The sequence below is a fragment of the Harpia harpyja genome, chromosome 23 (assembly GCF_026419915.1).
Source record: "Harpia harpyja isolate bHarHar1 chromosome 23, bHarHar1 primary haplotype, whole genome shotgun sequence".
Taxonomy (NCBI): domain Eukaryota; kingdom Metazoa; phylum Chordata; class Aves; order Accipitriformes; family Accipitridae; genus Harpia; species Harpia harpyja.
The window spans coordinates 10,693,603-10,718,216 of NC_068962.1; the positions used below are offsets into that span (position 1 = coordinate 10,693,603).

General features: G+C 36.2%; 1 protein-coding gene across 12 annotated transcripts in view; it reads left to right on the top strand.

The window, feature by feature from the left end:
• PPFIA2 (PTPRF interacting protein alpha 2) overlaps nt 1-24,614 on the top strand; it is a 355,332-nt gene that overhangs the window by 275,993 nt on the left and 54,725 nt on the right. For all 12 annotated transcript variants that reach the window (XM_052774388.1, XM_052774394.1, XM_052774386.1 and 9 more), the window contains 6 exons: nt 9,183-9,404; nt 11,661-11,807; nt 13,738-13,872; nt 21,765-21,848; nt 22,207-22,338; nt 23,311-23,373. In XM_052774388.1, coding sequence (XP_052630348.1) covers nt 9,183-9,404; nt 11,661-11,807; nt 13,738-13,872; nt 21,765-21,848; nt 22,207-22,338; nt 23,311-23,373 — 783 coding nt within the window. The remainder of the gene's footprint in view (nt 1-9,182; nt 9,405-11,660; nt 11,808-13,737; nt 13,873-21,764; nt 21,849-22,206; nt 22,339-23,310; nt 23,374-24,614) is intronic.

A 24,614-nucleotide genomic window follows, 5' to 3' on the forward strand; every position in this document is an offset into this window, starting at 1 on the left:
CACCACATCTTTTAGTTCAAACATATAACAAATCTTTGCTATAATTCTTCTGAAGTTAATGGATTTTTATCAGAGATGAATTGGCCTGGGGAATGACTATTTTTATCCTCAAAGATGCCTTGTATGTTTAGGAGGGTTCCTGCTTGACAAAGCACTTCAGCGTGGATTTCTGTTACACTGAAGACATGAAAGCTAAGTGTTTAAGTACAGTGTAAATCGGGGTGTTTCTCCTTGGAAGCACACTGTTTCTATTTTTCAACTTCATTGCTGACATTTGTAACTGCAACTTGTAAACACTAGTAAAATAGAAAGCCTGTTTGTCCCTATTTGGTGCCTTTTTTTTTTTTTAATATTTCATATGTCACTATGTTACCTATAACCTGCTAAAAAGGGAACTCATCCTTATTCCAAGATCCATAACTGTACCATTAAAACTCATTAACTAGTTTTGTGGTTTTACCTACTTTTTCTAACAAGTATACCACACTGGTCTTACCCGTAGTAAGGGCAGTTTTACCAGCATAGTTGTTCCCTTCCCATCAGGAAAATAAACCAGAATATTTTAGGCATGTGGAAACAGATACATATACCAGGATATGTAAAACAGTCTGATAGTTCTGGTGCAACAAAGACCTTTTTCTCCTAAATAAAAAAGGTACATTTTATGAGGAACTCAGAGCTGTATATAATTACTTCTAACAGCTGGGGGTATTTTGCCTTATAATATACCTCAGGCAGTCACATTCAACTTATTTAAGAATCACATTTTTTCTTCGCACTCATAACACTAACTTATTCCAATAATTAAATCAAATGCTGGTAGTTTATAAATATTAAAATCTGTTAAGACATTGACATTGTATCCTGTAGGAGCAAACAGTGCGCTAAAATGTTCAGAGTGCAGATCAAATACCGTTAAAATGAAATAATATAGTAAAAGTAGCAGATTGCTTTCAGAGCAATCATCAGAATCTGTTCCACTTTTGAACTTGACTATTTTTCACTTTTCTGATCACTTTGTAGGGTTAGTAGAAAACTGCAGAACAAAACTTTCAGTTTCAGTTTTTACTTATTTATATCATGTGTGCTCCTTTTTTTGAATGAATAGATAAAAAATCTTTCCTTTTAACTGGCAGCATAGTGGAATGGCAGAGAAAGGAGTGAAGGCAGGACACATGGAGCCCTCAACAGACGGACCAGTTTAAAAGAGGACTTAGTAAGGATTGAACACCAACCAGTTTGTAGGGTGTTTGTAACTCAGAGAAAGTTTGCTGTAAGAACTTTTTGTTTTGCTGTTACTGAATGCAGTCAGAATGCATGATGTATAAAAAATAGTGGGAGACATGATCCTTGCCCCAAAGCATTCACATTCTGAATTAGAGAAATAATACACTTCAGACACAAAATACATTTGATAACCAGATGGTGGGTTTGTTTCCAAGTAATGCAGATATCTTTCTGGCTTTCTAATCATCTCTTTCTGGATTAATATTGATAAAGTTAATTAAAGAAGCATGTGCTGAGGGGGACTTAATGAAGCTTGATGGCTTGGCCCACCTGGGGAGGTGAGGAGTTTTCAGAGTGAAAGGAAATATGGATAAAAGCTGCAGCTGGGAGTAGAAGTCTTTGTGAATCTAAGGAGTAAGTTTGGGGGAAGTATGTAATGTTTTCTCTGAAAAGGTCTAGGCAAATATTTTGTAAGTACTGTTCTGCTTAATAGTTTAGTATGTCTGCATGACTATGAATACTTAGTGCTCAACATTATAGCATAGGGATTTTATTATACTGAAAAGCTGCATTACTTATGCATTATTTACATGATAAATCAATAAACTTCTCAGTCAGATCTTTACTTTTTTGAGAAATCAGCTCTTGATCTGTTTCAGCTCTTTGTTTCTTATAAATTAATTTGTCTTTCAGTCATATAAACTTCTTTTCCTTTTTACCTAATGGAAAACCCTATATACTTGTACATATCAAGCCTGTTAAAACACTGATTTTAAAAGTCTCATTACCTTTGCAGGGGAATTTTACACTTCAAGCACTGTGCTAGCTGACAGCATTGGCTGACTGACCTTTGCTGGATGATTTTTGGCAAGGAGTTGCCAGGCCAGTCATTTCTAGTGGTAGGTTGGTGAGACTAATAAGAAAAAGGAGTTAGTCAAGGCAAATGAGAGCAGGGTTTGCCTGTATAATTTGGTTTGGGCAGCTAACTAGCCCTTATAATAAAGAAGCGGGAACTGATTTCCTTCTCCTGTGTAAGATCTCAGAAACTCTTCTAATAGTGCAAAAGAGAAATAGGCAGGCATTCTGGAAGAGGCCAGCAACAAGAAGAAAAATGCCCACCCATCAAGTAAGCTCCCCCCCCTCCCCCCCATGCCATTTTGCAAAGTGAATAACGTGTGACAGGTGATTGCAGGCATCAGAAAGAAGAATAAGAACTGAAAGTTGATCAGGTAGCAGAGTTATTCCAGATCTTTAAAGTAGCAGTAAAAACTGGAGTCTTTTGATGGCTTGGTAGAAAGAGCAAGAAAGTGAGGATGTTTGGAGAGAAAAGTGCTGGAGAAGGTAGCTATTTTTACATCAGTATTGGGGTGGGGAAGAAATATTTCAGCTGAGAGAACATTGGTTTTGATAGCTGATTAGAGGTTAGAGAAAATTCAGAGTAACTGAAGAGGAGGCCTCTAATGATTGTGAGATTACTGCCTGACACAGACCAAAAGACATAGAACAACCTAGAGAAGTAGCACAGCCTTCAAACATAAAGAATCAACCAGCCACTTAGAAATTACTGTGACAGTTTAGGTGTAATGCTGTTATTTTTGGCATAGCTTTTCATGTTCTGTTTTGTGTGCTGATTATACAGATTATGATCATATTGCTTTTGCTTGTTCAGTTGTCGCTTGTGATTGGGCTATCACATAGCTACGTATCTGTGTTCATATCACTTAATCTCTTTTAAACCTTTTGCATGAGACATTTGAGTGCAACAGGGGTGGAAAAACTCTACACTATAGTGAAAAGCAGCTTCTGGCAACTTGTTATTCATTTATGCTTACATCTCAAACAGCATCAGTAGACATTACTCTTTGTAGCATTACATTTTACTCTTACTTTCATAAAGTCAACTGAAGTGTATAATTTAGCTTCCTTTGGTGATTATTTTACTTCCTTTTTAGTATTTCCATACTACAGAATTCAGACAAGTTTATTTAACCTGAGAAATATATGGTATTTCTGTCTCTCCCCTGATGATCTGGCCTTTGTGGCCAGCTTTTCTAAGTCAGACAGAACATCTCCACCACTACAGAGCTAAAAATAATCTCATTTCTCTGGGATTTGGGACAAAATTTTCCAATTTGTCTGCCTAACCATTTTTAAAGCCTTAAAAAAAACAAAAACCAAAACACCTGTTTTTCAAGTTTTTAAACTTTATATTGCCATTTCTTTCCTACTCTTCCTCATGTTGAATTTTCTATATATGTATTATTCGTAGGACTTACGTTGGTTCAAAGAGAGTCTAAATATAACTTAGATTTTAAAATTGGTACTACTACTGATCATGTGGTATTTAGAAAATATTTCTAGTGATTTATACCATCAAAGTTCTGTATATTGCATGTGAAGTACAGGAAAGCTCTCTTATCTCAGCTGCCATAGCAGCAGCTGACTGACTAAAAGTCAGAACAACTGGCTAAATACATCCATATTTTATAGAGCAACAGCTGGCGCCTGCCTTAGTAGAAGAGGAGGGGAGAAGTGTCACAAAATGAAGTGAGTCAGTGATGAATAACAGGGAGTAAAAAAGGGATCTTGAAGTCCAGTCACCATGAGTATTAGGGTCACAGGCTCGTGGCAGATATGAGGATATGTCATATCTGGAGGCAGGTAACAGTATAGTCCAGTGTCCAAGAGCTTCTGCAGCAATGACGTTCTGTTACTTAGAAACAATTCTGTCTTATTTTTTTAACCTTTCTAAATATTGTGATTTTTCTAAGAACAACGGAACTTGCTGAACCTTAGCTTGTATCCATTGCTTTATTTTTTGTGTATGCTTTAGATCATTGCTTTCTTGTCCAACTTCATACTGGCAAAAAAAAAGAAAAAAATAAAATGCCCTGATTTGGCATGTTAAAAGATTCAGAGAGAACTTGCATAAACTTGTGTTCTTTGCTTACACGTATTTACAATATTTATATGGACAAATGTACCTTCACATAGTTAGCAAATAGAACTTACGATATGCAGACCTTTGAAAAGCCATTTTAATGTTAGATTTTATGTTGCATGTCAAGAAAAATATGTATAATCAAAAGGGTGCTTTTAACAAAGGTTTTCATGTTTTTAAAGATAACTCATAACTGACATAACTTTAGTGTAACATAGTGTCATAAGTCTGTGTGATGCTATTTGCCAAAGGTAGCTAGCCTAACTAATACAGACAGTTGCCTTGAACATTAGGAGGAGAGAGCCTGAGAGAAATTTGTTCAGCATGAACTCTCAGAAACCACAATGACATTATACTGACTTGAGAACATGGTGAGGACTTCAATTTTGACGCTAGGGATTTATGGTGCAATGAACTTGCCAGTACTCCTTTAAAAAAAGAATTTAGAGAGTGTCTTAGTAAAGAGTAGACATAAGGCACACACTCCTAGGGTTTAAAAAACCAAACCACCAAACAAAATATCACAAAGAAAAAAAAAAAAACAGTGCTTATACCATAAAAATACTAGTTGTTCTAGGAATTCTGAAAGACCAGACTTCTGAGTTTTAAGATTATTTTCAATTATTCAATGGTACCTTTTGGTTAGACAGAGCTTAATGTAGTCCTCAGGCATGGAAATGTTTATGTACATGGGCACCATGTGAATCACCCGTGCTCATCCTACCACAAACTTCTCAGGCACTGATGAGGAGTTCTATCAAGCAAATGAATCCTATCTCCACTGCTGGTTGTTCAGCAGTAACCCTGTGAGATATTCTTTTTTTCCTTCTCTCCACTCTCTCGGGTTAAATTCTAGCACAAAATACGTAATTAATTGCTGGTTGATAGTATTTAGACCAAACATATCTGATGTTTTAGAACTGGAGAGAAAATATCACTTGGAGATGCTTTTTACTGTTCTTGGGGTTTGCCTTTATAAAACTAGGTTCCTGTGTATATTTTGCTACATATGTAGTTGACTGTAAGGTTCTTTCTACAAAATAAAATGGAGAAGTATTTTGCCTGGGACAATTTTACAATTTCTTTGCTAACTGCTGTAGTCTGGTGTCATTCTTTTTCTTGAACTTAAGTGTACCTCAACTCAGTTTGCATTCAGTATTATTGCTAAGGCTTAATTGAAAGGGCAATATGAAATGGATTAACAGAGGCTCCAATATTCTGGTTTAGTCTTGTTTTACGCTTTCTCCTGCTGTTCCATTTACCATTGTTCTTATTTTTTACTAGTAAACCAGTCTGCTGCTGGTTTTCCTTTTATTATTTCATGGCAGAGAGAATAGGGGAGAGAAGCAACGATTTAGGGGGGATTTATTGTTATGTGCTACCCAATTTGCTGTCCTTCTCCCTGCTGGCACTCCTATACAAGCAGCAGATTGCCTTATGGCTGTGCTTTTTGGATCTTGAAAGAAAGAAAATCTGATACCAGGGGTCTTGGTTTCCTTTTCATACTGTTCAGCGGTAGGGAACATGAACATTTATTTCCCTCCTCCATTTCCACAGACCATAAGCAACTCAAAGATATTCCCACATGCCCCCCCCCCCCCCCCCCCGGGCATTTTTTGTTTAATCCCTATTACCCTTTATGGCACTCGGTCCTACAGGATATTTTTTGAACTTTGATGTCCTCTGCAGTATGCCACCTCAGCTGTAGTTAATACCATCACTGTCATCAGATTTACTTGGCGATTATTTCATCTCCTTTCTGTTTCTCCTCCTAGCTCGCTTTGCTATATTTGGTTGAGTGTAAAAGCTTTCTTTATGAAGTAAGGGTATTTCTGAAACCCTTAGTATGGACTGTGATTTCTCTGTTACTTATCTGGTATGTGGTGATATACCACAAAAAAAGCCCTCCAAAAACCAGCAGCAGACCTTCCTCTTGCTCTTGCTTTTCCCAGCGATGAGGAAAACAAGTGCTACGTTGCTGGGTACAGATGTACTTGCTCTATTTACCTTTGTTTGCTCTGAACTAGCCCAAGCAAAGACGTCTGGAGTTGTATGAAGTCTTTCAGGCTGATGCCAACCAGATTTCTCATCTGGCTGAGAAACCCATGGAAGGGGACAGGGGAGAGGGCAGAGACCCTGATGGCATGAGTCACAGGCGTGTACACATTGCTGCTGTGTGTACCTGTTGTGTCTGCAGAAAGCAAAAAAGATGAAGTCAAAACTATATGAGGATACCATTTCTGCAGCATTGTGGTCTAAATAAGTAAATGTGATAGGAACAGGTGGACTATCTTCTCTTGGATAAACCAGTTAGTAAAAAAAAAAAAAAGCAAAGCATTGGAGCGTATTAGTTATTTGCCACATTTCTTTTTTCAAGGAAAAATAGCCATTGCTAGTAGATGCTTTTATGTGAAATTATTGAAATTAAGGAATGTGTCCATATGTAGCTTTTTCATGACCACATTTGATAGGCAGCATCACAAAATTTGTTGAAGGCTTTATCTAGATGACTAACTTGTAAGCCAGATCTGGGGACCGTCTACATTTTTCATTTGCTCTGCTAGAATATTGCAACTGGTTAGAAAGTTTCCTTTAATGTTCCTGCCCTCCTTTAAAGACTTCCCAATTGTTTCAGCTTACTTTCAGTACTTTCTTTTTCCACCCCTCTGTACTAATTTGACACTATTTCTTGCATATATTGGCGATTTAGGGTAGTGTAGGGGTATGACAGTTAAGAATATCTACTTTGAAACTTCTTCTGTCTGTGCTCTTTTGAGAAGATTTCCCTTAGTGCTTCAGGTAATAATTAACAGAGATCTATTCAAAACATAGATTTCATTATTATAAGCATTCAACTAATCATTTATTTACAAATGGATTGCTATTAATACACAGCATCATCAACAGGAAACTCTTTGAATACCAGGAAATATTTCAGCACAAAAAATTCAACCAGATTACAAAAAAAAAAAAAAAAAGAAAAAAGAAAAATTCAGCCCGATTTAAAAAAAAAAAAAAAAGAAAAGAAAAGATGAGGGACATGGACATTCTTCACAAAACCAGTAATAGAGAAGATGCTGCAGTTCTGACTCCCAGCTTATTCTGTAGGGAATTCCTCTGGGGCATGGGAGGTTCCTGCTCCTTTCACTAATTCAGAAAATGTGTTTGAATCAGCATCATATACAGGATGCCTTTTGCTTCTACTGGCATAGCATATTTTCACATTCTTGTTTGAGCTTCTTTTGTTTGGGAGGGCAAATTCAATGAAAGGTAAAATTTGTTCATCTGTGACAACCGCTAAAATTGCTGTATGAGACTAAAACTGTAAAACAGATTATAGTTATCATAGATTAAAAAGCTATCTCAAATTTACACAATGGAATAAAGTATGATGCCCTGTTTGAGTACTATTTTTTTTACATATGTGATTGCTGCATATTAATGGGATTTTGATTGAAGTAGACTAACTGAACACTTTCCAAATCACAAACTGAGTGTAAATAAGTTTTTAATTGCTATTGTCATTTTACCATGGTGTCCTGAAAGTAGATCAATGATGGTTCAGCAGCTAACATAAAATGTCAAAATAATATAATTAACCAGTATAAAGAAAGCAATTTTGGAACTCAGTTATTTGATGTAATGAATTTTTAGAGTAAAATAATTTTATTCAATGATCTGCAGAGGGGCAGGTGGTCTTGATCTGGGTTAATTTTATGGCTGATTGGGGAAAGAATGTTGTTAAAGCCATTAAGCAAAGTAATGTTCTTTGAATTGCTAGAAGATTTCTGTATAAATATATTTTGACAATAATAATACAGAAGTGCTAAGGAAAGCAAGCTTGGTTTCCTCTCAGATCTTGCTAGGAATATTTCTTATATACATTGCTATACATCCTACCATCTGAAGGACAAGAAGCGCCTTTTAGGACCAATATTCCTGTATGATGCTATCTGATCCATAACCTATTTAAAATGACAGTTACGGTGAAATACTTTGTTCCCATACTGCATAATGTAAATTTAACCAATAAAATTGCACCTAATCAAGAAAGTTAATGACAGGTTGGACTAGTTTGGTTTTATTTTTTCATGTTATAAGTCAAAATCAAATCATTTTGGTTTTGCTTGTTCTTTTTGCCTATTTTTTTGACATGAGATAAATTTGTATGAAACCATGGCTTAGCCTATGCTGGAAAAGGTTAGTGCAACTATCTGTTACAATGAGGCAATGCTAACAAGTCCTGCTAGTGAATGCATTTCTTTCCTGGAATCATTTATTTGCAATATAAATCATATTCCTGAGATCATATTCCAAATGCAATGTGAGTTTTGGACTCTTTTTTTTTTTTTTTTTTTTTTTTTTTTCCTTTTTCTTTATAACTATATTCATACCAGGGCTTTCAGCAGCACACAAACTACTTCATCAGAACTTGTTTCTAATGTAGACCTAGCCAGTATGTTGTCCAGACTTTAACTACTTTCTGGTACAGTCAGTTTGTGATTTATTTGTGTTGCTTCCTGTCTGCAGCGTGGCCTATCTTGCAAATGAAATAGACTGATTAAGTTTAAATGCTGTGTAAGTTGAGCTAAGATGTATTTGTGTCATTTGGTGCTTTTTAGGAGTAGTATTGTTGCAATTTGTACTTGAATAGTCATGATGTCAAACTAAAGCTATTTTTGTATAGTATTCTGCTCTTAATGCAAATGTTTACTTCTCCCTGTGATGTTACATTCTGGAATCCCTTGATATGAATGAATACTAATCTTTTGCAATTTTTTCGTTACTACACCTGTCATGTACCTAATGTAGATATGTAAGGTAATGTAGATAAGGTAAGATAATGTCTTATCTTACCTATCCTATCTATCTAATCTAATCTAATGAAAATTATTGTGTTTTTCTCTTCCTAGTTGCTTCTGTAATTTTTAAAATAATCTTTGGTTTAGAAATTCTTTAGATAGAGTCCACATTAAAAGATAATTAATAAATGATGTCATTTCTGTGTTAACAGCGCCTATCAAATGGCTCCATCGACTCAAATGATGAAGCCAGTCAAGTTGTTGAACTTCAGGAACTACTGGAAAAGCAAAACTATGAAATGGCACAAATGAAGGAGCGTTTGGCTGCACTGTCTTCCCGGGTGGGAGAGGTAGAGCAGGAAGCAGAGACCACCAGAAAGGAGCTCATTAAAACAGAGGAAATGAACAGTAAATATCAGAGAGACATTAGAGAGGTAAGGAGTTCACCACACTCACCTCCTATTTCTTGGCTGTTGTTCCTGTGATACCAACTACAGACTGCCAGAGGCCAATGAATACGGACAGCAAAAGCTGGGCACTGATAAAAGCCCTTGTACATAGGAAACACAAAATTTACATTAAGAAATAGTGCTGGAAATCTCTTTATAAAACCGTGTTCATAAAAGTGGGTGTGTATATGTGCAACTCTAATAGGAGGAAGGCCAACTCCTTAGTGGGTTAGCTTTACTACAGTGCATTCTGGCAAGTTTTCAGCTATTTCAAGTTTTTAAGATGAACTCTGCTAAATAGAGATGCTGGTCAGGTAGACAGTCTGAAGTACATTTTTAAAACTCCTGGGCTGTTTTATAAAATGGTGTTATTTATATAATCAATTACAATATTTACTCCTGTGTGGTAACTTCATTACCTCTGTTATAATATTCTATTCCCTTCTCTCAATAAAGAGATATATAATTCAGTTTTCCTTTCTTTCCTCCTCTTAAATTTGTGGTGCTCCTTAGTACTCCAGAGTGCTCCCGAGTATCTTCTCTTACGTGGATGTTCTCAATATGTGTGGATGGATGGCTTCTAGAATCTATTTTAGTATTTTGATATTAAAGTAGTTATCTTTCTGTTACCCTGCTTCCTAAATATAGGTATTTCATATGGATTTATGTGTGTGTGTGTATATATATGGATTTGTATGTATATATTTAACCTGTTATTTCTAGTATTCTGGAAGAAATGTTCCTTCAGAACTTCTGATGCCTGACACAGCCTCAAAGTGTCTTCACATCTTTGTACTCTGCCTCTTTTAAGTATTGTATCATTTTTATCTGGTTACAAAGAATAGTTTGCGCTGATATGTTTCTCCTTTCCCACCACTGCTACATCATATCACTAGGGATCTCTGATATCTCCACTCTCATTTACCTCTTGACAAATATTGCTGTCTCACAAATGCTTGATTGCCACTTGCTGTTTCTCTCTTAAATACCACGTCACACCAGCTACAGGCTTACTTGCTTTTAGCCCTTTGCTTCCTAAGCAGAGTGGCCACTAATACATTTGCATGTAGAATAATTACCAAATGTCAGTGCAAAATCTGCCCTGAAATATATTTGTAAAGTTGGAAGTGCCTGTCTTCATTATTTCGTACTGCCACAAAACATAGTCTTCCCAACACAGAAAATGAAATACCTGTAACAAGAAGGGTAGTTTAGTATTGGATAAATTACTGGATTTTTTGTGTGTGTGTTTTTTTAATTAATTGCATATGTAATTAGGGGGTTTTTATGTTTTTTTTTCCAGCAATATGCAAAAGGATCACCTCGATATGGTCCATTTTAGGACTAGCTATTTGGATCTATTTATATGTTCATTGTGTCTTGAAAAATAATCTTGCTTACTTCAACACTGCTTTCATAATGTAATATAACGCAAACAGCAAGATATGCTCATCAGTAAATATTTTCATTGTGAAAGATTATGTGGCAACATGTAAGTCTTCTCAAGAGCCAGACACAAGTTTAAAACTAATAAAATTTTCTGCCTTCACTAAAATTAATTGAAGAGAAATAAACAATGTAACAGACAGACTAATGAATAATCTATCTAAATTACAGCTATTGACTTCAGTGAGGCCAGCTTTTGTAATACATGAATAAAAACAGCTCAAGATTTTAAAGGAATCCTATTCATAACGTATATGGATAATGTGGGTAACATACCCATGTCTTATGGTTATGTCGTGTACCCAGCATCATGGTCACTTGTTTGTCTGAAATTTCAGGACGTGTCACGGGCTGTCTGCTACATGTACTTTGGCAGAAATTTTTAGCAGGAAGAGTAAAAATGTGCCTATACGTTTTTCCCCACATCACTGTACTATGTTTCTACTATTATGTAACCATATCAGTTTTTCTGTTTTCTGATCAAGCCTGCTGCTTTTTAAGAAACAAGCAAGTAAATGTGAGCTGGGTTTGCTATGGGTTTTTGCACTGAAAAATATAGAAACTAGAAAAATACACAAAAGGTGAGGATTGTTTCTGTTTGCTCTACTCAACAGCTACCTCTTTAAATATTGTAGTTGCAAGAAATCCCAAAGGAAATAAATTCTCTGTAAAACAGAAAAATTACTGCTGAGCATACCTTACATCCTTGTCTACTGTTAGCATGAAAATTAAACTGACATAAAATTCTGTAGCATTTTAATTGCATGGTTCTTGATGGTTTTTTTGTCACATTAGGCAATGGCACAAAAGGAAGATATGGAAGAAAGAATAACTACGCTGGAGAAGCGCTACCTCAGTGCACAGAGAGAATCCACCTCCATACATGACATGAACGATAAGCTGGAAAATGAACTGGCAAACAAGGAAGCCATCCTACGTCAGGTGCAGTATCTGCATGAGTTGCTTCCTTCATACACAATGAAAATTAATGCAAAAAAGGGGGCAGATCTACACTAGGAGGTTTCCATTAGGTTAATCTGTTCATTTTTAATCAACAGATCAGTTAATCTAAAAAAAAAAAAAACCCTAAGTTGTTCAGCATCTCTAAGCTTTATATCAGCTACTACAACCGTGAATACCAAATCAATGTGTACATTCAATACTGGAAAATAACTGTGGTTTCTAATAGTGTCTTGCATAAGTGCACATAGTCATATCGCCTAGGTAAAGGATTATCTTTGTTTCTTATGTAACAATTTTCTGAATTTTATTTAATAAAAATAAAAATTAAAAATAGTATCAGAAATTCCCTTCTGCAGGAAAGATGAAAATTTGCATACAGTATATTCTAGTGATTTCACATATTAGTAGTATGTAAATAAAATTTCACAAAGCTAAACTATCCATGAATATGTTTTTAAAAAAGAGTGTAATGTGATTGCGCAGCTTTCTCTCATGGTACATTTTTTCCATGATGATTCCAAAAGCTGAAGTGTAAAGTGAAGAGAAAACACTGGTTTGTGATTTGAAGAATACAATGTGAACAGAAAGCTAACATGAAATGAAAATAATTCACTGTTAAAAATGAAATTCCTCCTCAGCCTCAGTATTAGACTTCTTTATTTTTTTCACCTATCATGTCTTGAAACATATGGGAAATAAGCCTGTATGATCTGATAATCTCTGCTTCTCTGATTGCATGCAGATATATTTACATATACATGCACGCATCCCTCTGTATGTGTGTATGTATATTTGTATGTGACTAACTCTTCAGGGAAATTAAAGCATCGGAACTCAAACTTTCCGGCTTCTGCCAGCTACCTTTGACTATTTTAAGAGGTATCTTCAATTGTTAGAAAAAAACCCAAACCACCAACAACCAGCAATGGAAAAGTAAGGTACCTGTATCTGAGTTTTTATTGCTGCCAATGTAAGTCCTGCTGTGCTGCAGAGGTCTACCTACTCAAAGCAGTGATCAACAGAACCAGGCTTAGAATGTATACAGGCAGACTTAAAGTTGATTTGCAGCATTCTGATGCGAAAAGCCTGCCTTTTCATGCTTTTGAAGAGTTCAGAAGAAATCTAAAAGCACACTCCTTTTTCATTATGTCTTCTATAACCTGGAATGAATAGGAAAGCAGGAAACACTTATCAAGCTGTTAAAAAATTCTTAATCATGTGGTGCATCTCAGTAGGCCAGAAAATACTGCAGTTATCAAAAGTCCTCCTGTTTCTCTTTAATGGTTATCACAGGTTAATCAATTTCACCTCCTTAAAATCAGACTTAATTGTAGGTTCACAATGAACAATATCGCTGCAACCTTAAGCAAGTAGCAACCAGGTTATGATCATGAATGAAATGTTAAAACTGACACTTCCTAATATGTGATTGGCATTTGTTCAGAAAATTGCATTTGGCAATTTGTTCAGAAACTTTTCTGGGAATTCTATCCTTCTGGAATTTTACTTCTTTCCCAGTTTAGCTCATATATAAACTTTTCCATGAGATGGACCCCATATTTCTATTTAGAAAATTCTCATTTTACTGGCACCAATACTTTTATTTGCTCAGAGAAACAACAGGTTGATCAGAGGAGCTTTTTGTTCATCTGCATTAGTGCCATTTTACAACTCCTTTTCTTCATCTCCATATGCTACTTGAGCCTCAAATCACTCATCATTAGCAAGACAGGCAGCCTACACTGTTCCAGGCTTGAGTTAATACCTCTCCAAGAAGCTCTCCCAGGTTGTGGAGTGTCTATGCCTATGTAACGAGTTGTGATCGCTTCCCCAACACCTAAGAAACTGAAGGAAAATCTTAATTTTGATTATTTTTTTTTATACCTGTTTATCTGTCTTTGGCCTTCAGCTGGAAGACAAAAACAGACAGCTGCAGGAGCGTCTAGAGCTGGCTGAGCAGAAGCTGCAGCAGACGATGAGGAAGGCTGAAACCTTACCCGAAGTGGAGGCTGAGCTGGCTCAGAGAATTGCAGCTCTGACTAAGGTACTGCCCTGAGAAATAGGTTCACTTCAGAAGCCCCGTTGTTTAATGTTGATTTGCATCCCGATTCCTCACCTCAAGGACAAAACAAAAGTAGTGTCAAACTGATTTGAAAGAAGAAAACGTTTCCTGATAAGTATGTGCCACAAGTTTAACCAGGAATGGTCTCAATACTGTGTTTGTAATTCTTAGCATTTTGGTAATAGGAAAAGTAGTTATCTGTAAGTTAGCCTAGACTATATTTACAAAGGAGTCATCTATTTCCAATATATGTGAGCATTACTTATCCTAGGAGGATTCGTTTTACTGTGTAAGAGTTTCTAATTTAAGGGGAGAGGGGTGGGGGGAAGTCTCATTCTTATACTTACTTAGTTCTGGATGTTTTCATACACCGTGTATTTGGAAACAATTACTTTCATTCCAATAAGTGCTATAAAATCAAATCTTAGTGGCAGCTGGGATCATTTGTACAACACAAATGAAGACAACTTGCAGTACATACTTACAAGGTTTGTTTTGAATGATTCTTTGTATCATATATCTGCAAAGACAAATGTGAATCCTTGAGAGGACTTCAAACTGTTTTTTCTGATAAATTTATTATATGGCAGCTTTCTTGCAGAAAAATAAGATAAAAATAATTTTCCAGTTGTGTGGTTTTCCTATTTGGCCTCTAATACTTTCAGGTGTGCATGTAGTTAATACTATAGCTCAGGTATTATCAGCTTCATAAAGACATATAATGGTAATATGTTTATTCTTCATCTCTTAAAATCAGGCAAATAAAGAAAAATGCATTTAAGAGGTTGTATTACATATCATTCTGATTTATCTAAGCTTTCCTTTCTCTATTGCCAAGGAATATTTCCAGCTATTTATGTGCCTAGCTATTTTTAAATTTGATGGATTTTTTTCAATTCTCATGTTTTTCCATTTATAGTGAAGCCTTAAGTGCTGAGCCGCTCATTAATAAAGTGTGATTTTTAAGTAATTTAGTTAAGAAGTAGAAAGAAAGAAAGAGAGGCTTTGTGGGCATTTGGTTTGGGTTTTTTTATTTTATTAAGGCAAGATCATTATTCAGTAATCAAGATTTTGTGCTGTCAACTTTAGGTTTATATGAATGGGTGGGAATCTGAAAGAGAGACTGAAAATGGTGGGGAAAAAAGAAGAATCAGCAAAAAGAGAGCTATATGAAATACCAAATAAATATCATTGCATTTTAATAAAAACTCAGGTGCACATAAGAGCAATCCCTTGGCATTTTAACATTTTTTTTCAGTTGTTTCTGATTCAACAAATAATCACATATTCTAATGCCCTCAGTAGCTTAAAAATATTGTTTTCTATTTTAAGAGGATTTTTCCTGAATAATTTCTCCAGCAATTAGGCACCAGTAAGTATTTTGCAGTCTCAAGCATGTCTTTTCTTGCAACTGCATTTTTCCTTGAACTTATATTAATGACAAATATTGTAAGAAGAAGTCCCATTTCAGCCATGCAGAGCACTCAGAGATTTCCATGAGATACTGTTGTTGTTGTGACCATAAAGCTGCAGTATACATCTCCGTTTGTCTTCTTACATTATTTCATGGGATGTGGTTAGAGAGCTGTGAACAGAGCTGGTGCTCCACTCCATTTCACTTTGATGTACTTTATCAAAGTTTTTGCCAAGCAGGAAACTCTAAGAAGTATATTAGACTGTAATGTCGGTTCTGTTCATTTCTCTGTGATTACATGAAAAACTGAAGAAATTTATTTTATTAAAAATTGTGTCTTCTTGGAATACATGACATGAAGAAGGTCAGAATTTGGCCAACAGGCCAAATAAGCCTATGTTTTATATATCTTGTATACAACATCTTTGCAAAATGTAGAGCTTATTAAAGTGCTGGTTTGACAGCTCTGAAGTTTAAAGTCCAGTACTTTTCATGGATCACATAAATGTAGCTCGGAATCAAGGATGACGCTGTAGTCACTGCAGCTTACTTTAGTTTTAAATTAGCTAGCTGGTATACTGTTACCACACTAGCTATTCAGTGAAAGCTGCAAGACCTACCTAAGGGGCTGAATAATGCTTAATTAATTTTGCCTTTGTTGAGCTTTGTGCCAGCATACACATTGTTGGTAGGGCTCAAATTAGCCAGCTTCAGACTACCTTAAGTCTGCCTACCTGAGCTATGGTCACTGCATGTCCCTGTATACTAAGTAAAAGATGAGCCCCCTGAATCAGCTAGTCTTTCTGCACTGCAAAAAAGTCAAAACTGATTCTCCTTTCTTTTGTACTACCTCAATGAAAGTGGCTTCTCTGAGATTAATGGGGTTACAATCATATGAAAGAGGTGAGTTAAGCCTAATATGTTTTACATGTTTTTTAAAGGAAAGTAGTATGGGATAACTGGAAACCATGACTGCTTCACTGTGGGTAAAATATAAGACCAATTATTTACATGTGGAGATAAAACAGAACAAACGTGTTCTGGATTTTGATGTGATTTTCTCCCCCCTCCCCCCCTCAAGTTTAAAATATGCATGTTACAATTCTGCATTCAATTTCTTATACCCTTCCTCATAATAAATCTGGGTTGGGATTCTGCAAAAGAAGGGTGGAGAATGAGATCCTCTTATGGTGTCAGTTTTTAAAACGAGTTGTTTTTCTTTTTTATATATATGGGCTAGTGAATGTCTTTTGCTACTTTTCCATGCCCAAACTAGTTCATAAGGAGTGAAATTCCAAAGTTTGGACTATACAGTGAACTCAGATAAGTACCCATAAATTTACCTGAATCATTTGAACTTTTCTTTGGTTTTGTTTTCACTGTGTTCTGCCCATTGGGTGAGCAACTGGAGGGTTAGTCAGCCTGTGGCAGACTAACCTGGAACAGCATGATCCCATGTACTGTGCTGTCCTGCCTGGCCGTTGCACTGGTATCTGTCTGGTCATGACAAGTAGCACAGCCCTCAGCATGTATCCCAAGGTTTAGACTGCCATGACTCATTGAGCCACCTTGTACTCACTCTCACAGTATTGGTCTGCTTGTTTGCCTGCCCTGGAGAAGAGGCAGTTGGTAGTAGAAAGAACCTCCCTCCAATATTAACTAAACCTTTCTTTATCCTGTAAGATGTGTATTTTCCTCAGAAGGGACAGACATTGGAGCTTCCAGAATCTCCAGATGGTTAGTCTGTCAAGCACGCTTTCTCCCTGCATGTATTCAAGGAGCGGTCTAGTGGAGACAACAAACATCTACCTACTTCCATTCACTTGCTCCCAACAGTAGCCACTCTCCCCCTCAGGTGCTTGTGCAGCCGAGGTACTGTGTCACTTCTCTGATCACAAGACAGCAGTCAGCATTTTACTCCATCATTCCTGTATGCAGGTCACCAGAAATACCGACAGTGCTTTTTAGCTGCATTAGAGAAGCACTGAGGTGGAGAAGAGGAAACCATAATCATCATAAACCACATTTAGCATAGTAACACCTTCAGCTTATTTTAAAGGTGATTAAAAAATGACTTGAAAGTTGGAGGCAAGCGGGCCACAGTGCTTGTTTTGTGACAATGTGGGGATCTGGTTTGCATTAAGTAGGGAAGAAGTTGCAAGAAAGTGAAAGGAGGTGGTCTAGAGTGGAAAGGATGTAAAGCGGGGAAAAGTTCTGCAAGAAACGGATATGGTTAAGATGCAAACCTCTCTGAGAACAAGGGAGAGAGAGAAAATGATGTGTTAGCTGGAGAAGGAAGTTGATAAACCTTCTTCTGGGGGAGGGGGGGGAAGAAAAGCACAAATCTTCTGTGGGGAGGGAAGCCTAAAAGTCCACATTTACAACACATTACTGTCTTCTCAAACCATCCCTCCTCTTGTGCTTCCTTTTCCACAGAAGATTTTGTCCTGATAGGAGGAAGAAATGAAAGAAGCAAGTTTGACAGAGCTAAATGGAAGGAGTTGCTTACTAAACCTACAAGGTGTAGAAGGTAGTGGAGAAATGAAGGAGGGGCAAGAATGTGTGGATATCTAGTGACTGAAAGGCTGGGTTTCAGAAAAAGGGGTGACGTAAGCCAACATATTTTGTCACATTTGTAACAGGTTAGAAGTGAGCATGTGAACAAATAGCTGATAACTTTAAGCTGTTGTTACTTAGTCATCATGATCACCTATTTTCACCTTCAATTGCATAGCTCAATGCGATAATGCATTCCTTCTTCTTGAATAACTCACTCATTCCAAGGATAGCCAAAGGAATGTGTACCATAGAAAGCCAGTAGAAAATCCAGAGACAGCAGGTGTTCAGAAGTCAAGGTCTCAAAACTGTGGAAATTGGCTTGTACCATTAGAAAAGTTTAGATTTGTTCATGCAGCTCAGCACGAGGAAGAAAAATTGTAGCACCTGTACTGTACAGGTGCTTTCTGCATCTGAAATTGGATTATTTTTTTTCAACTAAGATGCAAAGACCTAGAAAATGTGCAGTGCCAACAGTAACAGATGATGGGAAAGCAACATTTTTTTGGTGGGTGCAGGAGCAGCAGCAGAGTTTTAACAGGGTTAGAGAGCAACAATACAAGCTGCTTCGGTATTCCTTCAAAGCAAAATTTTCCTATTACTGGCTTGTACTGGCTATTTCTATGCTATTTCATAGCATATAGAGTGCAAAGTGAGCATTAAGACTCATGCTGGTATCTCATAGGTGTCAGACATTGTTAGGTTTTGTCCATATATTTTTAATCCAAACTAAGATGCACAGTTTCACAAATCTGTTTATAACTGAATGTGCTGGCTAAATGCTTTAAATGCTAGTTGCTGAATACCGCACCATGTGTCTTACTAATCCTCCTGTACAGCGTACTAGTGCACAGGCATGCAAGTCATATACTAAAAAGAAGAATGTAGGGTAAGGTCTGCCAAGCAAGTAGTCACACAAGTTCCACTTCAGAAAGTTTTTAACTCAGTTAACTCTTAGCAAAGCAAATCAGAAGAAATCCAACTTCTGTTTATGAACCTCAGAGTCTACAGCTGTCCCTTCTGTCTCACGTGTATCTGAAATTCTGGTACGGGAATGTGACTAACACTGGTGTCTCAGCCTCTGCCTCGTGCCTCAAACCACAAGGCAGAGATGGAGACGTTCAATATTTTTATGGTAGGCTCCCAAGTCTCAAAGAGCCTAATCCAGTGGGAATGTCTGGGGCTGACTAACATACATGGACAACACAAAAGTGTAGCCACCACAGGTGTGTCAATCCTGACAGTACGGCCTGGGGAAGTCTGTGCAGGAAGCATTTGCAAATCCCTTAGGGAACAGCTAAATTGCTAGGTCTTTTTGTCTGGCAGGGTCTCTTTGAGACCTAGGTTGGGGCCTTCCTCAGCGTAAAGGGCAATGAGAGGTGTTGAAACCCTCATTTGGGGGGTTGCCAGCTAGGCACACCAGGAGACGGAAGGACTGCTCTTTCCTGCTGCAGCTATTTGTCTACAGGTGGGTTTCTGCAAGTGAGAGGAAAAAAAGGAGTATGTATGTGTGTTGCTGTCTCCCTCGCCCATACAGAGGATGCCCTCTTGATTCATGTCCCTGCTGCAGGGGCTGCTTGTGCATTTGGCACGTAATACCCAGTGATTAAAATCCCTAAATAGCATAAGAGCCTGGGGTGGGTACTAAGGCTGCACACCTGTGCTTGTTCTCTGCCAGACAAGCAGTGGAGACTAATTGTTTAATGTCTCAGTTATAAAATAATTTGGTTCTTTTAAAGTAATACAGAATAACACTTTAGAAACAAACAAATGAAATGCACATAGATAAAGGGAACATAAAATATTCAAATACATTTTAAGTGCTTAGAATAATGACATTTATTTTGATTCTAAGGCAAACTGAATTTTAATTAATTTTAAAGTCTCTTTATCCTACCAAAGAGTTGTAAAGTGAGATGAATGTGGAGATCAGCTCTGTTTTCTTTTATGCTGGGAAACAAAGTACCGGTACTCTGAGCCACATTCAGGAAGATTTTTTTTTTAATAAGGATGTACCTATGAACATTTTAATAATCTTAGAGAAATAACTGAAAACTATCATCCAAAAAGATTTTATATTTATCATCCAAAAAGATTTTTTTAAACGTATACCTTACTGAATTATTAAAGCAGTAGGAAGTTATGAAATAACAGAAACAGGCTTGGTTTCTGTCTGATCTTTTGGTCCTGATAATACTACTGAGTTTAAGTTATGGGTAATTTTAAGTTACGATGTACATCTGGAATTACTTTGGTATTTATTCCTAATTATTCTGATAAATCATTAGTAGGCAACAGTATGAAAAAAAGTCTTACAAAAAAAACAGTTGTAAAATTAGTATTTCATGTACATATTAAAGTTTGCTCATCTAAAGATGGAGTTCAGGATCTCTTTTTGAGAGAGGGTAAATCTGACAGTGAAATAGCATTTGACAAGCACAAGCTCACAACTCAAAGTCATCAGTAGCACTGTCTATATGCCTTATGCACATTCCTGTTTCCATAGCAACAAATCCAATATAGCATTTCCCTTTCTTTAAGGGCTTTTTTTTTCATTTTGAATGATAACATAGACTTGTTTGATATGACAATAACATGAATATTCATGTTTTGTAACAAATGACCTAATTAAGGTCAACTTCTGTCAGAAATAGTAATGAATCTTTGGATGGATTACCACTTCTATACTCAGTAATGACTTTTCATTCCTATTAATGAATTTTTATTTATAGGTTCTTCTTTTATCTGATGACCTTGATCTTCCAAAGAGATCCACCAGGGTGGATCCTTTCAAAGGGACGAAAACTATATTGTTTATTTGGATGACAGGGCTTATGTAGTGTATTCTAAAATGGAATACTAAAGCTCGAGCCTTGTCTCTTTTGATGTTCTTTCTGTTTTCTAGAAATTAGGGAATGTACCATAACATTGCACAGTTCTGTAACTGACCGATCCATTAATTTAGTATTTATGCATTGTTTTCATTCCTAGAAAATGATAGAAGAATTATAAAGGACTTTCTGACACTGGCCTCACAGAGTCCTGTTCTGGTGTTTAGTTTGCCATAATTCAGGAAAAAACATTAGATTAGACAGTATTGCTTTGAATCCACTCTGTAGTAATATGTCATCAGCCAGCCATCACTAACCTTGAACCTCCATGTGTAGGTTGATAGCTTTTTTAGCATTCCATTCTTTTCTGTTTCTCCACATCAACTGCATCATATTCACCAAGTATCAGTGTAGTTTATTCCACGTAAAAATCTGTCAGTTAAAAGTATTAAATTTTCAGTCACGCTTTTCTTTTAAGCATTCTGTGCTGTGTTCTGTTCAGTGTCAGTGTCTTTAGTTCTGATTTTTCAATTTTGTCCCTCTCCTTTTCCTTGACTTGTTAGTCTGATCCAACCTCTTCTACCTCATCTGATGATTATCAATATGTTATGGAAGCTAAACTACAAGAAATGATCTCCATACGTAGGAAGGTAGTCCTACTGGACTTTACTTTCTATTGCTAAATAGAATCCATCTGATTTGTTTTCATTTTCTTTAACTTATTTTATTTTTTTTATTGATAATCAACCATCGTGCAGTTCAGTGCTTCAGGAGCTTACAATTTTACGATGGCAGGTTTGTGTTCAAACCATGCACAGTCTGCATGTTACATTTGGCTGATTTCATTGCTCATAAATAACTCCAATGTTTTGCTGATGCTTGGATGTAACAGGCCTTTGTAGCTGACACATTTCAAGCAATGCTGTTCAGCTGCCTGTTTAAATAAAGTTTCTTTTCGGAAAAATAAGTTTGCAGTTAGTAGTAGCTTGCTTTATGTTTTGTTTAAACTTTACTGACATAAAAACTTACAAAGCCACTTAAATTACAGAAGGAGTCTTTCTATTTTTTTACAGGCAGAAGAAAGACATGGAAACATTGAGGAACGTATGAGACACTTAGAAGCTCAACTTGAAGAGAAGAATCAGGAACTTCAAAGAGTATGTGTATTGCAGACAACTTCTGTGCACTTTTCTTCTTTTAATTTGTCAGTGTAGCGCTACATTATGCACTCTAGCACACAAATCTATCTACTGGTAAATATTTTATTTATAGCAGTGATGGCAGCATCTTCCCACTTAACCATCTTAATATACTAGTTTACATCTAGTTTCAGCATTCAGAGTATTCTACTAATACAACAATGAATGTGCATTAATCAGTAACTAATTAGATTTCCTGTGGAATTTCTTTAAATGGCTACAGTTAACACAATTTTTTTTTTATTTTTTAATGATACGAGTCTGTACTGGCTAATTTTGGAGCCTACAAATCTGTCTCTTCTATTCTACATTAAAGGCAAGGCAAAGAGAAAAAATGAATGAGGAGCACAACAAAAGATTATCAGATACCGTAGACAGACTTTTGACAGAATCCAATGAGCGTCTGCAGCTACACTTAAAAGAGAGAATGGCAGCACTTGAAGAAAAGGTACAGTGCAAAAAGCAGTATAAAGTTCAGTTTAATAAAGATTCTCCTGTATGAAACATGTTCTACTTTTATCAGGATGGAGGCATCATGCTAATTTTGTATTATCAAGTATTACCACAAATATGGTCTAACTTACACCTTCCACTTTTAATTCAAGAGTGCGCTCAAGCATCTTTCCAGAACTACTGCAAACTGGATATGCTGAACATTGTGAGTCCCTGTTTTATCAGCAGGGAGTCTGATGAAGAGCTTGTAAAGGACCAGTGCACGACATGGTGCAAGGCACTGAGAGAAAGTGGATGAGAACTGAGGAATGGCCACGTTTCAGATGTGCTGTCATTCCTGTATTTTAACCTGCTGATTTTACCTCCCTTCTCCCTCTGGGAAGAGTAAAATGCTGTCACCACAGGAGAAGGAGCATCTGCCCTTGGAAAGGGAATGTTATTTACAGGTTTTCTGTGATGTGAGATACAGCAGGCCTGCAAAATTCAAATCCTTTGACCTTGATATACACCCTCCTTAATCCCTCCCTCTTCTACGTATTTACCTTCAGTTTGATCTAAGGGGAATCTTTCAGTGTCTTTCAGAAGGATATTTCAGAACCTCTCAGAGGATGTACTTCTGGTTTATATCATTGAAACAAAATGTCGTACAAAGCAAGAAATAGGCCTGCCAAAAGAAGAACCTGGGAGAAATAGATGTGTAAGAGTGTGACAGTTGCTCAGTTCAAGCAAGATGCAAAGTTTTTGCTGTTCTTGAAAAAACATGGTCCTACATGTTTGGATTATTTCCAGCGTTTAAAATTTAATATATACTCAAATGAAGCATTAAAGGATTTTAGTTTTAAAGCCCAATGAATATGAACTTTGCTAACTTGTACGTGGAGGCTACATATATATGGTGATATCTGCTATTTAACATATCTCTAATTTCCTTCTCTCTTTTTTTTTTTTGTCTTCTTTTTATTTCTAGAATGTTTTGATTCAAGAGTCTGAAAGTTTTAGGAAAAACCTGGAGGAGTCTTTGCATGACAAGGTACTATAAAATACTCTGATTTTATCTGTTTTTATCAAAAGTTATATATTTATTATTTGGAAATATGTATATGGTATATTAATTATCCAACTAGCATGTAAAATCTTCCTGGCATCAATAATAATTCCTTTAATCACCCACATGCCTTAACTAGCCTTCGAGGGTCTCTAACAATTGTTCTGAGCCAAGTTCATGGTTGAGATCCTAGCCTCAGGAATTCAATACTGAAATTCATATTGATTTCACTGGCTCTGGAATTTTTGTTCTATCAGTTTTAATTCTGAAAAAGTCTTGTTTAACAAAAATGTATGCATAACTGGTTACACTTTCATAGTGAAGAATGTAATTGCTTGATGTGATGCAATTCTTCTTAACAGGTGCAGTGGCATTATGCTAAATACAGCTGAAAGTGGCCTTTTTTAGTTTGTTGCAAACTAACCCCTAATACTGTTTAGTGAATCAGTCAAATTAATTATATTTGTTCCAATCCCAAATGTTAGGATTTTGTTTTGAAGTTTTACTTGCCTTGAGTACAGTAGGATACACAAATGTATCTGCATTCAGATTCACAGAAGTGTTTTTGTAATGTATCAAATCCATTTAAAAGCGATTGTATAGAATTTAAAAAACATAACTCCATTCCATACTAATATAATTATATATCATATGACATTCAAAATCAAGAACTTTGAGAAAAATAACAAAAGAAGTATCTGTTCAAATGAACTGTTATTTTATCTACATTCAGATAACCTTGTAGAAAGGCAGTGAGATTAAAGTCCAAAAAAGCAGCTCGTACTGCATTTTAAATAAATAAAATTTCTGTGCTGTACTACCACAGTTATAAGGTGATTCAGCTGTCTCAAAATCAGGATCATACTTCACCATCAAGTTAGATAACAAAAAGGACATTTCTAAAGCTGTGTCAATTGAAACAAAAGTTTCTATGATTTTGCTACCAGAGAATCTAAACCTGAATTATGCATACCAATTTTGTCTGTGTAAATAAGGTATTTTTCCAATGTTATCTCCAACTTAACTGTATTGTTTTAATAGCATTAGAGTGGAAGTGAATACAGTGGCTAATTCTTTCAGTCTGTTTTCTGGCTTGAATGTACATATCAACTCTTGACAAAGATGAAAAATCCAGTACAAAAATCTACATTTGTATCAAAAGTATTTTTGTAAAGATATTTTTATTTATTATATTTATTGAGTCTTGCTTAAGGGTGGGAAGTGAA